The 17,305-nt window shown below is 44.0% G+C and overlaps 1 protein-coding gene across 2 annotated transcripts in view; it reads right to left on the bottom strand.

Annotated features, from left to right (window-relative positions):
* Positions 1 to 664: 664 nt before the first annotated feature.
* The window catches only part of qsox1 (quiescin Q6 sulfhydryl oxidase 1), a 119,873-nt gene continuing 103,232 nt past the window's right edge, over positions 665 to 17,305 (bottom strand). The window contains exons 10-13 of one of the 2 annotated variants that reach the window (XM_048538830.2): positions 16,262 to 16,418; positions 14,339 to 14,527; positions 3,251 to 3,580; positions 665 to 2,695 (exon numbers count right to left, since the gene is read on the bottom strand). In XM_048538830.2, coding sequence (XP_048394787.1) covers positions 2,691 to 2,695; positions 3,251 to 3,580; positions 14,339 to 14,527; positions 16,262 to 16,418 — 681 coding nt within the window. In that variant the 3' untranslated portion in view covers positions 665 to 2,690. Of the gene's footprint in view, positions 3,581 to 14,338; positions 14,528 to 16,261; positions 16,419 to 17,305 lie in introns of both variants that reach the window. The other variant, XM_048538829.2, reaches the window with a different exon arrangement.

Raw genomic sequence — 17,305 nt, 5'->3', positions numbered from 1 at the left:
TAGGTGATTGCCTGTGTGGAGTTTGCACATTCTCCTCGTGTCTGCGCGGGTTTCCTCCACGTGGTCCAAAGTTGTACGGGTTAAGTGAATTGGCCATGCAGAATTGCCCATAGCATCCAGGGATGTGTCGGTTAGGTGTGTTAGCGCAGGAATGAAGGGTTACAGGGAAAAGGTAGGGGACGGGTCCAGGTGGGATGCTCTTTGGAAGGTCAGTGTGGACTCATTAGGCCAAATGGCCTGTTTCCATGCTGTAGGGACTCTATGAACAGCTAATTTTCTGATAGCCTGGCGTAATGCGAAGTAAAATACCAGATACATGAATGGCATTCATCTGACATTGAAAAGGCAGAATGATTGCTTCAGGTCAATACTTTGCTTATAATTTATGATGCTCAAGAAGGCACTCCTCGTTTATCATGACTTGAAGGTGCTCCAAAGCACCTTTATAGCCAATTAATGATTTTTTTGGAGCACTGCTATAATGTGGGAAGCATGAACGGGATAGAAATCTACAATGGAGTGTTGCACACATCTTTATGAAAGAATGTTTTGTTAAACACAGCGCCCGCCATCTCGCAGTGGACTTCTTCATCAATGTACCTCCCAACACCTTCAGGAGTTGGGGCTAGTTGAGGAGAGCAGATAAAAACTGCAGGAATCCATGGAAGAAAGAATTAATCATTTTTATTTTAAAGTATAAATCCAACACCTTAATTTGTGCCTCTCCCTTGATGTTCAACATTTAAGAACTAAAATCAAAACTGTGTATCTCTCAGGCAGGCAAGTGAGGCTGATGCGCTGCCTTGATATATTAGTGACATGAAGAAATGATAGCGGTGGCTTTGGCAGATGTCAGACTTGTTTTCAAATGCATTGGCCATTGTGAAAGAAGTAATGGCACAATCAATAAGTGATCTCTGGAAGATGAACAGGAGATCCTGGTTTGGGAGGTACGCTCCTTCTCCTATCTCACAGATGCACTGGCATTTTCGTTCAGTCCCAATACCTGCAGCAGTAGCTTAGCATTCAAATAGGAATACAACGACCTCTGTCACTTGAAGCTGCAACAAAAGGGAAAGGATCTTCGGATTGTGTTGTCGATTTGTAGATGTTTGCTGCTGCTCTAAGAATACCTGACAGGGTTGGGGGTCGCACCCTCAACTTGCTCGTGCCCTGAAATATATACACTCTGCACTGAAAAAGCATTCAGCAAAATCATTTTCAAAATACCAAACCCAACATCATCATTTATGACCGAACTACTGCTTCTGTCAGAAGAACTTTAGGAATACCTTTCAGAACCTCAGAACTTGTCAAAGCGTTCATGGCCGACAACATTTTCATTTTAAGTAAAACCTTTCTTCTAAACATACGACACCTGACAACCAAATTTACATTCTGCATGGTCCCACAGATAACGTTAATGCAACAAGCAGTTACCTGTGACTGTATCATATGTATTCCTGTTGGTCAGGTAGATTTTCACTGCACTTTCTTGAATATAGTAATGGAGCATATTACATTGATCTTTGGAGGGCAGACGGGACTTCAGTTCAACCTGTGAAGCCTGAAATAAAATCCCTCTGACAGTGCTGCACTGCACTGAATTTTCAACCTGGATTATGTGCCCAAGTCTTTGGAGGGGAACTTGAATTGACAATCTTAGAGATGTCGAGACAAGAGCCTTGATCCATGCCTGACATCCTGATAACAGATGTGGGGAAAATAATAGTTACTCCTACGTCTTCTCTCCTACTATATGGCAATTGCCGTCTCAGGGCAACATACCTGGAAGTGTTGCAGTCTCGGTCAGATTGCTGTCACATCCTCTCAAAAACCAATATCAACAAAATAACATCGCTCTTTATTGCTCTACCTGAAGGCCCGAAATTTCATTCAACTTCAGTTTGTTGCCAATGACCACTTAAAGATTTCCAGCTCCAACTTGAGAAAGAAGGAAAGGCACCCCCTCCCCACCCCTCACAAACACAAACTGGGAGATTAATATCCATCTGGCGTTCTAATCTGCAAGCAAATTATTTGCACTTGGTAACGTTTTAGCCTCCTAATTGAGCTTCTCTCATGAAAGGGTCTCCCAAGATAAGAACTTAGTGGTGTAAAAACATGCTACTTAATTGGGAGCATCTGCCCACTTCGTCATGCCATTGAACAAGATTATTTCTAAGAAGGGATCATGGTTCGCGCTCCAGGAATGTTTCAAAGGTATTCACTTGAAAAGATATTTGTAGGGAAAAGTGTGGTCAGTTTCCCATTCGTCCTCAACTTTCCCCCAGTGATTGAGCAGGCCTGGAAACATGGATACTGACCATAGTCTGACAGACCTTTGTTATGTTCAACTTTCATGTAAGATGCTTATCAAAGTCAATTTTGGTGAATTTATAGCAGCTATGCATTGCACTAAGTCAAGTGTACTCAATTTCTTTCTCAACAGGAGTCCTTTCCAAGAAAAGTGGGACATTTTTGGAGAGCCAGACATTCAGATATGGATTTTTCTTTAAAAAAGCTGGATAACAGAAATTAGCTGCAATCTGCTAAATCTAGTGTTCCTTATTGTGTAATCATGTGACCATAATGGTATAAGAGATCCAAAGAAAATGTGTTCACCCCAAATACAGGTAAGTGATATTCCAAATTGTTTCTATGTCAAGGACTTCTTCATCTACATAGAGTTAATCTGAGGAGAGAAAAAAAACAAAAGTTATTTCACACCCTGTGGCCTACATAGTCCATGCATTCATTCCATCATTTCTTTCCATGCTACACGCTATTCCTAATCAAGCGGATGCAAAACCGCTTTTCCATTTCCGCCAACGAAACCTCATTTTGAAATAGAGATACATGGACAGCAGGCACAGAGAGGACAGGACATACAGCAGCACACAAAGGCTAATATCTGTACGGGACAGGCTCTTTCCCAGCATGGTCAGCCAATGAGGCCTGGCTATAGCTCCAAGATGCCTACTCTCAATTGCTCGTTTCTGCAATCTCGACTGAAGCACGGCACGGTCAAGTGACTCAGAGTCATCAATGGACTGTAGGTGTAGCTGTGATCTACGGAGTCCCTCATTCACTTGGCTCTCCCTCTGATTTTCAGCCCTCTGCTTCAAAGCTTGGCTTTTGTACTGCTCATTCACAAATGAGTCTAAGTCCACAATATCATCTTCTTGCCTCCTGGGAATTTGCTTTCCCTTAATGAAAGTCCTCTTTTGACTCCCTTCCCTTCTTATACCTGTTACGGTTTTGGAGATCTCAACATTTCTTGGTGTCTCCTCCGTCATTTCTTCTTCTTCATTTTCTTCTTCTTCCTCCTCTTCTTTTAGCAGTTCCTTCTGGTGGCCCTGCTGAATTTCTTCCCTCGGTTTCTGTTTCCTCAGTAGCTCCTGCTCCCCTTCCAGGTAACTGTAATCAATGTTCTGAGGAGAATAATGGGCCTTGAGAAATGTTAGCACTTCATCTCGAATCCACACATGCTCTCCATTGCGTGCACTGTGGCATTTTGCACACATATCTGGAGGTGGCCATTGGAGCTTTGGAAATTTTGGATCTTCAGATCGTGCACCTAAGGGCATAAAATAAAACAAAATTCAAATTGAATGTGCAGTGTAATATTCAGAGGTTGCATTTTCCAATTAAACGTATCTGGCTCCATTCTATAGCAGCATTACAGAGAGCAGAGCAGCAGAAGTACTTACTTGAAGTTGGACATGAAAGTACTGCAGAAAATGGAAAAGGATAAGGATGTCACCAAAATTGAAAGCATCAGGAAGCACTGAACAGTCTGTGATACTTCTCTCTGAAAATGTGAAGATGAGTGGGGGCTACGGCCTTGTGGTATTGTCCCTAGACTCCCATTGCAGAGACCCAGGCTGATGATTTGGGTTCAAATCTCACCATGGCCAATGGTCAGATCTGAATTCAATAAAAAGCCAGAAGAATCAAAAAGGCTGACCTAATGGCGATCACGTAACCATTGCCAATTGTTGTTAAAACCCATCTGGATCACTAATATTCTTGGTGGGGAGGTGGGGGGAGGAATCTTCTGTTCTGACACTGTCTGGCCTACATGTGTTTCTAGATACACAGCAATGCAACTGTTTCTTAACTGCCCACTGGACAATAAATTGTGGCCTTGGCAGCGACACCAACATCTCATGAATGCATTCAAAGTGGGTTGAACTAATAAAGGATTATAGGTATGATAGGTGTACAGACAAGTAGCAAGAATGTGGAGCGGTTAAAGCTGACAGAACTGTCACATTAAGGACAGGCTTCCCAAATGCATGAGGGAGAAAGGAGGACAAGAATTTGGAGGCAAGCTGAGACAAAGTGATTAGTGTGGGAAAAGGTTTGTGTGTAGTACACAAACACTGGTAGTTGGGCTGAATGGCCTGCTGCTGTGCTACATACTTTAGCAATTCCATGTAAGAAGATAGGCTGGTTCTATGATGGCTGGCCAAGATGGGCTAAAGAACAGTATTCCTCCAATGGTTAACAAAGGCTTGGAGTGAGATGACCTTGATCAATCTTAGTGTGGCACCAAGTGAGTGCACTCCATAAGCGACCCAATTTCTGTAGAAAAAAAGTTATTTTTCCTCAACTCAATTTGCTCCTTTTGCAAAATACTTTAAATCTGCGCCCTCTGGTTCTCGATCTGTGGTGAGTGAGTGCCCTTCTATCCCTCATGACTTTAAGAACTATCAAATCTCATTCCTGCCTTCTCTTCATAGTAAACAATCTCAACCTCCCCATCTCTCCTCATAACTGATGTGTCTCATCCCTGGAGCTTTTCTCATAAACCACTTCTGCACTCCCTCCAATGCATTCATATATTAATCACAGCATGACACCCAAAAACATACTCAAGACTCCACATGACATCGAAGCAGAGTTCTACATCAAATTCATCATTATATCCCTGCTCTCAAATCTGTTGTATAGTATCATAACAAATGCTTTTTGGGAGTCCATGTCAGCCACATCAACATCATTATCCTTGTCAACCTTCTCTATTCCCTTTTCAAGCAACACAGATTAGTTAGACATGGTGTTCCCTCAACAAATTCTGCTTATTCTTCTGAATCAACCCATGCTTTTCCACGTTGCTATTAACTCTAATGACGAATTTAAAAGATTGAGTGAATGGAGAACTTTTTGCCATTTCCTATTTTATATCACAAAACCAAATGTCCTATTAGCTCTTGACCAACATTGGAATGATTTGGCATTTGGATGCATTAAGTGAAGTTCTGAAACATGCAGGCACCGTGCTCAGAGGTACCTAAGTGATAAGATATTGATAATTGATCTCATGGAATCACAGAATACAGACAGGCAAGGGAAGAAATGATGAATATTAGGGCACTGGGAAACACTGAGGATCAGAGAGATAGATCATGGTGTGCATGTACACTGGTCCCTTCTGGTATCTGGACAGATGGATAAAGTGGTTAAGAAGACTTTTATTGCAGAAGGATCCCAACCCAAAATGTCAACTTTCCTGCTCCTCTGATGCTGCCTGGCCTGCTGTGTTCCTCCAGCTCCACATTGTGTTATCTCTGACTCCAGCAATGGAAGTTCTTATTATCTCTGCATGGTATAATTGTCTTTGTTTGTTGAGGCATAGAGTTTAAGATCAGAGAGGTTATGCTGGAGCTGTTTAAAACATTGGTTAGGCCACAGTCAGAATATTCTGTGCAGTTCTGGAATGCACATTATAGTAGGGATGTGATAGCACTGGAAAGGGTGCAGAAGATTTACCAGGATGTTGCTTGGGCTGGAGTGTTTCAGTTATGAAGAGAGATTGGACAGACTGGGATTATGTTGCTTAGCACAGAGGAAATTGAGGGGACAAGATTGAGATGTATAAAGTTATGAGGGGCATAGATTGCTTAGATAGGAAGAAAACTTCCCCACTGGTGCAGAGATCAGTAACCAGGGACAGAGATTTAAGGGAAAGTGGCAAAAGATTTAGAGGAGATGCAAAGAGATTTTTTTTAACCCAGAACATGGTGGGAGTCTGGAACTCACTGCCTGTAAGTATGATAGAGATGGAAACCTTCATAACATTTAAAGTAATATTTAGGTGTGAAATTTGAAGCCTAAGGCATACAAGGCCGCATGCCAAGTACTGGAAAACAAGATTAGAATAATTATGGAGTTGGTTTTTACCAGTGTGGGCCAAAGGTATTTTCTTGTGCAGTAGATTCCTCTGGCTCTATGAAACCCTTTGGCCCATCCAGTTGGTACTGAAAATAAAAACCCACTCCAAATCTACATTAGTCCCAGTTTCCAGTATCCTCATGCTATGTCTATTCTGTCAGAGCATGCCAGGCTGAACACTTGTGTCGCCGATATCACAATGTCTTCCAGGGCTGGTTCATGGATTCCTCATCAGAATCAGTATACCACAGCGCCACCATATTGTGCCCCTTTGTGATAACAAGCATCCAAGTCACTTGCTGGAGTGAAGCCTACCACTGTTCCCAGGTTAAATCTTTCAGGAATTTACCGACCCGCTTGTTAGTCAATGTATTTCAATTACCATAACATCTGATGACAAAGGAAGAGAGACAAGAATGGACAACATAGTGACAGCTGACCCTCACTATAACATGGCACTTGGGACTCTGCCAGATTACAAGCAAGAGTGATGGACTCAGGGATAGTGAGTCTGCTGAGACTTCGGAGCTCAACTGCTCTGTGGTCTTTGATGGATGGCTGAACAGTTAAAAGCTCGACTGCTAAAAAGGCAGATTGACTGGGCACTTCATTAATGGGTTAACAGCTTGGATAGTGAGACCTACTGATCACATAGGCCTCTTGATACTTTTGCATTTAAAGCCATCTGCTGCTTAAAACTCTACAATACTTTGAACTTTCAATAAAAGACCCTGTGGCTTTCCATTACTGAATAAGATCCTCCTGTGTATCCATCAGTAATACTTGTCAGCAAAAACTTCTAATGTTGAGCAGCAGATGCTAATTGTAGACATTAATAAATGTTATAACACAGAGATTGATATTCCTAACCCCAATTACTTACACTGTTTTCACATCTCTTTATCCTTTCTCCCCATATTTAATCAAACCTTGGAAACTGACATGATTTCTAACCCGCTTTCATCTCCCATGAACACACAGTGCAGTTCAACATCTCTTGGCTTGGCAGCACCCAGACAGTTAGGGTGCCTCTGAGTTGGCATCACGGGGTACTTGCTTCGTAATCCATTGTAGTTCAATGGACAGCAGTCTCACCTGTCCAGCAGACACTCTAGTGCAGTAGTAAGCAGGAGAAGCTCTGTCTGACATATGGTTGTTTGAATATGACATTGGCTAGAGGGCGGACAAGTCAATGGCTATATTTCAAAGGAAGCAGAGGGCCTTATCTGATGCCTTGGTGAAACACATTTTTTTTTATTAGTATTACTAAAATAGATAATCCTGTCATTATCTCATTGCTGCTAGTAGGAGTTTTTGCGAAGAAATTGATTACATTGTTTCCCAATATTACAACAGTGGTTATGCTTTGAAAGTACTTCAATGGTTGTAAAATGCCACAGGGCAGCAAGTGGAACTGAAAGTTGGTATATAACTGTAACTTTTCATGACAATGTCTTTGTAAACTTTATTGCCCATGAACTATCTGCAGCACTTAGGCAGAAACAATGATATTCGACAGTTCCAGCTCACAAAAATGAAAACCCCTTCAGGTTTCACTGCTTGTTTCTTAGACATCCATAAAAGGAAAGCTTGTATTGACTGCTGAGTTACTGTAAAATACTGTTTGGGTATAGGTGTGTACTACACAACAGGAATGAAAACAAATGGAAAATTTATAGCAGCCCTCAAGAGGTGTCAAAAATCCCTCTTAAAACAAAACAGTTCCCATTTTGGTCATTGTAACTTCCTTGTGAATTTTTCTAATGCTCATGAATAAATCCGTTACCCTTTGGGACCCACATTTCCACTATATCCTCCCTCTTGATAAACGGTCCTGTTCCATTTACTGACACACATAATGTCTGTTCCCTCCCACCCCAGACTGTTCAATACAGCACCCTTTTTATGAAGGGATGAAGGTACAGCTGCTCCATTCTCTCCAGAGCCTTATACACCCTTCACAACTCTGAAGCGTTGTACCACTCCCTCGGTCCCTGGCCAAACTAACCCTTTCAGGAGCTCCGGTCTTTTGCATTTAACAGGGATGAGAGATTGACACAGCTAACCTGCCCCAACTGTTGTACTCTCTGGAACTGCTGAAGGCAGGGTAGAATCTGAAAACCAGGAAACTGAGAGTCCCAGTGATGCATTTGGATAATCAATGCAAATGTGATGGCTTGTGGGTCTTTCCTGACTAACAAGCCAAAGCATTTAGCTCATCAGCTGCAGTGACAGGTCACTTTCAAACTAAAGTTCACGATCTTTGTTGGCAGTTGCTTCCTTTACAAGGGCGTGACCTCTTTGTCCCTGGCAGGGCCATGAAACAAAGTATCCTTGGGATGACTGCATTGTTAAACAGGGCTTTGTGATGAGAAGTAGATAGGAGGGAGTCATTTTAACTTAACACAACTGCTGGGAAACTGTTAGGAGTGCTGATTTATGTAAGCATTAAGATATGATCATCACTGAAGTAAGGGTCTGGGCTCTCAGTTCAAAACTTCTCTGAAACTCCTGACCTCATAGTACAGAAAACAGAGTGATTAGATGTCGGTCTGTTTCCAAGTCTGTTTTGGGATTTGATCAACATTAAGTTTTGCTGTACTATCAAACAGCCTGTATCCTAATTGCAGTCTGACCATATACTGGATTACATAACATTATGCAGGATATAAGGCACAGAAATAGGCCATTCAGCCTGGATCAGTCTGTACTAATATTTTTGCTCCACCTCAGCCTCCTTCCATCTTTTCTCAGCTAAATCTACCACTGTAAACACTATTCCCTTGTTTCGCACACTTGTCGAACCTCCCCTTAAGTGCACCCAAACCATTTGCCTGAACCACTCCCTGAGGAACTGAGGTCTGTTTTCTCCTTATTTCCAGATGAAAGGACTTCTTCTGAGTTCTCAAATGCATTTCCTGGGGTCTATCTTAACATGAACATATTAAGGGTAGTCACTCAGGTGAAGTAGAGTCGGTGAGTGAGGATGGTGGGTGGTTCTAACCTTTCTGTAGAGGTAAGGGGTGGAGGAAATTCTCCCGCAGGCACTCTAAGGCGTTTTAGTATTCAACATGATTTGGTCCTCTGTGGGCTGTTTCATTGTCTTGAGGTCTTCACATAACCCCAGAGGATGGGGCTAAGGGGTGAAAGGGATTCATGTCCAGGCTTCTGCCATCACTCAATTATAGTGAGGTCCCCCCTTTGTCTTGAAGTCCTGTCCCACACACACTAAACCTAAGAACTCATCTGAGCTGCTGGTGGCCAGGTAGTGTGTTTTACTGCTGAAGAGGAGCAGCTCCATTCTGCTTCCACCGCTCATAGCAGCACAGGAACAGGAGTCAATCATTCATCCTTTTCCGTCATTCCATTTGGTCGCGTCTGCTCCATTTTCACATCACAAAGACACTTTTGTAGCAGCAAAATAAAACTAAAGCATCAACCCTTATTTTGAAATTTCCTATTGCCCCTCGTTGCCGACACCCAGATGTTTTGGGAGGAGAGAGGGTTTGATGTGCCATTGTGTGAAGTAGTGTTTCAAAACAGTACCCCGAAAGGGCCTAGCTCTAACATGAAGATTAGGCCCCCTTGCTGTGGACTACCTCGCCAGAGGAAATAGTTTTGACTGGAAATCACAGGGGACAGGGGTAGCTAATGTGTGGCAGCACCCACCCAGTGATTGGATACATGGCACCGATAACAGCCTCTCACCAAGAGACTTTACTTTGTGAACAGTTTGCAAACAAGATTGGACATGTTAAGTATACTGGGAAAATAACAGAACACTGGGAATATTTAAATAAGTTCTGCTGCGCTTGACTTATTCTCTGCTCGGACACTAACGGAAGACATCAAAGAAAGAGGTCAGTCACTTTCGATCCCAACGCGAGCTGCATCCTAAAAGAGCTAGAGAACAGCAACAAATTTCTGTCTAGGTCTTTGACTTTCTAAATTTACCAGCTAAAGCTTCTGAAGGCTTAAAGTATCTGCCAAAGACATAATGTAGTGTAACAGTGATAATGGGAACTGCAGATGCTGGAGATTCCAAGATAATAAAATGTGAGGCTGGATGAACACAGCAGGCCAAGCAGCATCTCAGGAGCACAAAAGCTGACGTTTCGGGCCTAGACCCTTCTAGGCCCGAAACGTCAGCTTTTGTGCTCCTGAGATGCTGCTTGGCCTGCTGTGTTCATCCAGCCTCACATTTTATTATCATGTAGTGTAACAGTGCTAGCTCCCGGGATAAGCAAGGAAGTGTTGATTCATGGTAATGACAATATATTGAGAGTCAGGGGCCCAACTGGTTCCCCTCACCCATACCTTTTACATGATTTTTCTTTAATCTTTCACAGGATGTGACAAGGCCAACATTTTCTGTCCATCCCTAACTGACCTTGGACCAAGTGGCTTGCTCAATCTTTACGGAGTTGTGCAAATTGCTGAGAGTCTGGAGTCTCGTACAGTCACAGCAGGTAGGGACAGTAGATTTCCTACCCTGAAAGGACATTAATGAACTCGATAGCTCTCTTGGTTACAATTTGAATTCTCAATTTCAGATTTATTTTTAAATTCATTCAAATTGAATTCCAATTTCATCAGCTGTCTCAGTGGGGTTTGACCCTTTGTGTCCCTGGAGAATTTTTTTTAATCACTTCACGAAAATGGGCATCATTTACTGCCTACTTATAATTGTCCGCAGGATAGTTAAATGTCATCCACATTGCTGTGGGTCTGGAGTCATGAGTAGGCCAGAATGAGAATGGATGGCAGTTTCTTTCCCTAAAGGACATCAGTGAACCAGATGGGATTTTCCGACAACCAGCAACGGCTTCATGGACATCATTAGACTTATAATTCCAGATATTTATTGAATTTAAATTTCACCATCTGCTCTGGCAGGATTCAAACCCGAGTGTCCAGAACATTACCAGGGTTCCTGGATTTAATTCTCCAGTGATAAAGCTACTAGCCCATCGATTCCCTATTAACTGGAGTCTCTGCATTACCTAGTCTGAATTACTGTATGAGGAATGGCCCGAAACGTTAACTCCGATTTCCCTCCAGATGCTGCCAGACCTGCTGAGCTTATCCAACAATTTCTGTTTTTGTTTCTGATTCACAGCATCTACAGATTTTTTGGTTTTTACTTCGAATCAGCTGCATTTTCTCCTCAGCAATGCAAGATGTCTAGTCTCTCCAAGAGTGCTTCTTTTTTTGTCATGTCACCATTGAGTCCATGCTCTCTTCACCTTGAGTGACATTGTGAGAGGGGGATCTGGCAGGGGTTGGGGGGAGGCAGACAGTTATAGGCTGCATTCGATCTGATCTTCAGTTGAAACTCGACATGCAAGACTTGAATGAAGGACTACTGCTGGCAAATGGAGGGCATGTGATATAAACATGACCAGTTTATTGAATATTGGACAGGGCAGCCTACCTACATAGTCACAGGAGGAGGAACTTGCCGATGTCAACTTAGTTCTTCCCTCCACTGTGACCATGCTACGCTGTGACCTAACTACACCCAACCAACATCCCTCCCCACCACACACACACACACACACACACACACACACACACACACACACACACAGACACACACCCTATGCCCTCTACCTTTTCTACCATTGGCTGACATAATTCTGCTAATCTCAGATTCAAAATTTACAACTGATCGAGCAACAACTGTCATTGGCAGAAGATGGTTTCAGTCATTTCCAATCTCTTAATTGAATTGTTCCCAAGTTTCACTCTTGAATCGTCTGGTTCCAGTATTTAGACTGTGGGACATAATCCTTAAGAAGCATAAAAATACTTTCTCTCCATGTAATCTTTGTGGTCCCCTTAATATCTTAAACAATTCTATCCAATTTCTCTTCAAACTCATGGATTCCCAGAAATATAATGCTGGTTTCTGCACTGCCCTCCTGATACTTTAGCCTCTGGAGTTCAAAGTCATTCTGCTGAAACCACTCCAAGTTGTGTACAAAGAGGCTGCGATAAAAATAAACACATGTTTGTTTACTGGAATGGCTCATCAATGACATCTGGAGAGCTCTTTCAGATCTTCAGTTTTCTGTGGGCAAAATAATTGAATTACAGCCCAGTCAATCAAGTGGAAAAGTTTTACGTAAACTTTATGTAAACTGTTAAATTCAGGGAGTAATCAGCTCTCTGTTTAGTTGCTGAAATCAAAGGATTGACAGCAACTCCCTCTAGAGACTACATTGGCCAATAAACCTCTCAAAAGATCCCAACTGTCATTTGTACGTTTTGTGGAGTTGGGAGGGGGTCACATTAATTGCACTGACACTTTACAAATGGTAGGATTTCATGCTTCATTGACCCTGAAGGACTGGACTAAGCGGCACACTTCAAATACTGTCCCCAGGGAGAAGCCATGTCCCACGTGTTACATACAGAAGTGCCGCCTGCCTCTCTCCAAACACAAGACTGAAGGAGACTGCAAGAGCCAAGTAACAGCCTGGTGGCTGACTCTTGAGCTCGCTGCCTCACCAACCTTATGTATTTCAAGAAACCTCAAAATCAGCTTCTTCCAATTCAGATCTTTGCAAAGACTGGTCAGCAGCATTAACCCCTCAATGCTTACAGCAAAATCAAACTGTTCTACCACAGAACACGAAGGCTTGCAGTTCTGTAACTGGCAGTAATACTCTCAGCACTGTCTAACCTGACAGCATTGTGTATAGGGACAGTAACATTCCAGGCACTGTCTAACCTGACAGCACTGTGTATAGGGACAGTAACACTCCCAGCACTGTATAACCCGATAGCACTGTGTTTAGGGACAGAAACATTCCCAGCACTGTCTAACCTGACAGCACTGTGTATAGGGACAATAACATTCCCAGCACTGTCTAACTTGACAGCACGGTGTGTAGGGACATTAACACTCCAGGCACTGTCTAACCCGATAGCACTGTTTACCGGGTTGTTAATACTGTCAGCACAGTCTAACCTGACAGCACTGTGTATGGGGACAGTGACACTCCCAGCATCGTCTAACCTGACACTGTGTACAGGGACAGTAACACTCCAGGCACTGTCTAACCTGACAGCACTGTGTACAGGGACAGTAACACTCCAGGCACTGTCTAACCTGACAGCACTGTGTACTGGGTTACTAACTCTCCCTGAATTGTCCAACCTTACAGCATTGTGCACAGACTCTGGCCACAGTGCAAATCAGTACACAGTAGAGTTGGGCAAATAATAAAGCCTCCATCCATCTGGTCCAGCCGATCCTTCCTCGGATACGAGCGGAATCAGCAGCTCTTGGTGCTGCCTAATCGTATCAATTATTTTCGTGTCAATTGAGTTCATTTAAATTGGTTGCTGCCCCAAAGTACTGCTTCTTCTGCCGCGTCAGCATTCTCGCCTCTAAATGAGAAGCTCTGGATGGAAGCTTGAGCACAAAATGCTGTCAGGAACAGTGCGCAGTCCCGAGAAAGTGCTGCACCATCAGAGGGGCCTTCTCTCAGATGGGAGGTGAAACGGAAGATCTTTCCACCCTCTCAGGAAAACGTGACATGAGTTTGTGGAGGAGCGGGGCAGTTCCGCAGTGTCACAGCCGGAATTTCATTTCTCACCTCACATCAGCCGGCAACAAATTTGCCAAGATAACAAGGCGTAGAGCTGGATGAACGCAGCAGGCCAAGCAGCATCTTGGGGCAGGAAAGCTGACGTTTCGGACCTAGACCCTTTTCAAAACGTCAGCTTTTGTGTTCGTAAGATGCTGCTTGGCCTGCTGTGTTCATCCAGCTCCACACCTTGATATCTCGGATTCTGCAGCATCTGCAGTTCCTATTATCTCCGAACAAATTTGCCAAGTTGTGGGACCTGGCTGTGGGGCAGCTGGCTGGCGTTCTTCCAAAATGAGATCAGTGACTGTGCTTCAAAAGCATTTCACTCAGTTTTAAAGCATTTGGGACATGCTGAGATGATGAGGCTTCCTGCTTGAAGGTTCGCAATAAATGCTGGCCTTTCCAGTTCTCCAGTATCACCTTAACAGACGGGGAATGGTTTCACTCAGGCAGGGCACTGTTTTAAGGTGCGCTAACAGGGTTCTCCCTGCATGGCCTCTGTAAACCAGCACCCCCTTCTCCCTCCCCCACTGTCCATAATCCAGTGGTTTTCTTACCTGCCAGCCGGCTGTTCACCCGATTGTGCCGAGACCACAGCCACAAGATAGCCTCATCAAAGCTGCTGACCCTGTCCATGGACTCCTGCGCCATGGCTTCAAAATGTTTGGCACAATATCCACAGGCAAAGAAGTGTTTGACATACTGTCTCATGGCGTACAGCACCTCCAGGGCGTCGGCCTGTGTAGCTGAGGGAGAAAGGGAGGAAGACGGGAAAAAAAAAGCATTCAGTCTAAAGGCCCAGCAAGGTGTGCTCAGCCCTGCCCCTGCCCCGCAATTGCTCTGTGCCAACAGTCAATATGCTCCTCCACTGGAGTTGCCTATCCATGTGCCAGTTTAGACGTGCAATGGTGGCAGGCTAATTCTGGAAAACGGTAAGTGTAGCTTAAAACCAAACCCACAACGCCCACACACATTGCCGATAGCCGTCACAGGGGAGCCAATTGTTGGTGAATTCTCACCCCTACTACCTCGGGGTGCTGAGCTCACCTCCAACATTCCCGGTGCTGTCCTGAGCTCTCTAAACATGAGCAATGACTGCGAAACAAGGGTAGCAAACGATGCGCTGAGGGATGCTCTAGGTCAAGCCTTCTGTGAAAACCACCCAATTCCCTGGCCCCAGAGAAAGCGTAATGCTACGAGCAAGTTGTCAGCTCCAGGTTCCAATCCAATATCACACGCCTTCCTGACTGGAGCCCTCCAGCGAGCCTGGAGCGAATTCCTGGAATCGCGCCAACGTGATCCAGAAGGAATGTACAGGCTCAGTTAGTGGTGCCGCTGGCTCTTTCTCCAGCATGGGCTTGTCAATAAATGTGGCCTTGTTAAGTGTCACCCACATGTGAATAAGACATTACTCTCTTACAGTTAAGTGTTCATCTGTTGTTGGGTGTGAAATTTAAATGCTTCCAAATCAGGTCACTGGACAATCGATGGATTACCAAAAGCCTCACTAAGACCACCATGAATTGAGCATCTGTCCCTAGCTCCTGCAGAAGTGGTCTGTTCATTAAGTTGGACCTCTGGGCGTGAAATATCTAAGGCTGCCCCTTCCCCTTCCCATCGTCCTCTTCCTCATGCCATTAACGAATGTGGCTGTTGTGCAGTTTTCAGTCAGAGGCAATAATCTGCTAAAGGTCAATGTTGATTCACTCGTGAGCTGGTGACAGCTAAAATGCAGCGAACACAGAGATTCTGGTTGTTAGAGAAGTCTTCGCGATTCCTGATAAATGCCCAGGTGGGGAGCATCTCGCGTTCAGCATCAATCTCACTAATTTCACCCAAGGATCAGTGAAGCCCATCAAATGCTCGCTAAATATTATAGGACGTTGCCTCCATCTGGAGGGTGGCTTGCTCCTGGCAACAGGCAGAACAATCATCCTGGGTAACCATTTTGCTTTCCATTGCCCGTGCCAACTTCAAACACAGACAGTTAGGAGCAGACGACACCACCTGAATTATTACCTGTGGAAGGGGAGGTGGCTTTTATCAGGCAGACATGTCCCACTGGATGGAAATGATGTCAATCATTAAAATCCCAGATGTGGATTTGTGTGACTGAGTAGAGGGGGAGGGTGTTCACCTACGGACACGATGAAGTGTGGGAGAGGTATCTGTGCATGGGAGGGGCTTGGGCAACTTATGGAGGGATTCTGGGTGAGCGATGAGAAGTTTGGAGTTGGGGGGAGTGCTGAGAGAGGCCTTGAGGGAATGACTATGGATTTGGAAAATCAATATCCTTCCTAAATGATGGGTTCAACAGGGGTCCCCAGACAAATCCTAAGAGTAAAGGCCTACTTTCTTTCAGCCAATCCGGAGGATTGACACAAGTGACAAGACCAAGGTCAACCTGCCTTTCAATGACCTTTCCTCTAAGACAGGGAGACAGACAATGTTTAGAAGAAAATTAAAAGACGAAGTCTTACTCTCTTGCCTGTGAGCCATCGATTTATTGTATTTTGCAGCCTGCACCGTCAAGAGGTGAAATAGTGTCCACATTGAGCACGGGTAACCTCGGAAGTGAGGCCTACTGCCCTGGCAACCTACCCAGTTCAGTCCGTCTGGCAACAGGGCCCCAGTGGTCTAGGAGAAGGGAAGAAACAAATTAGAAATTAGATGTTAGTTGAGATCAAGAACAGGTTTGGTGCACTTCCTACATATAAATGCTATCAGGCACTTTTAAAATTGTACAGCGCAGAATAAAAACGGGATCATTAGGTGTAGCTACAGTCCATTAAGTCCCTCAAACCTGCTGTACTACAATTTGTCCACACTCAAGTTCACTCCGCATCCCGGAGGGCATTTTTTTGTTCACTGCTGTACGTATTAACTATAGGCATGAATAGATATGCTTTGTATGAGCTCTGCTATGGAAAAGCGTTATACAGGTCATCCCAAACCATGGGGGTCCTAAATCCTACTGGAATTGCTTGACAAGTTTTGCAGACCTGAGTGCCAAGGCACAAATGGCTGCAGCTAACAGCTACAGAGGCCATTTTCAATTCTCCAGCATTTTCTCAGGGTGGAGATGACCTGATGGTTGAATCTTTGAGGCCTGTGACAAAAGGCTGAGAGAAGGCCAATGCTCCCTACCATTTAACCTCCCATCATGCTCTACATCATGCCCTCTGCCTCCCTTGCTCAGCTCCAACCCTCCTTCACCAAACAGCTCTGTTTCCTTAAAAGGCATTAGTACAATAATCCAAGTTTAAAATGCAACAATTTCAAGTGTAAGATACTGTTATAATTTAGATGTAGGGTCTGTTTTAGCTAATCAAATCCAATTAACTAACTTAACTCGGAACAGTTTTCAGTACAACAAATGCCATAGCAAATTAGAGAATTGCAGCTATTGCTAACACAATTCATTTTATGACGGCTCTCAAAAGTTCACCGAAATCATTTTCAGAGCAGCTCTTCTCCCAAAACAATTGCTCGCCCCTGGCTTACAGCTTACCCAATAATAGTAA

Source organism: Stegostoma tigrinum, chromosome 8 (genome assembly GCF_030684315.1).
Source record: "Stegostoma tigrinum isolate sSteTig4 chromosome 8, sSteTig4.hap1, whole genome shotgun sequence".
In the NCBI taxonomy this organism is placed as follows: domain Eukaryota; kingdom Metazoa; phylum Chordata; class Chondrichthyes; order Orectolobiformes; family Stegostomatidae; genus Stegostoma; species Stegostoma tigrinum.
This window is presented reverse-complemented; position numbering and strand designations above follow the sequence as displayed.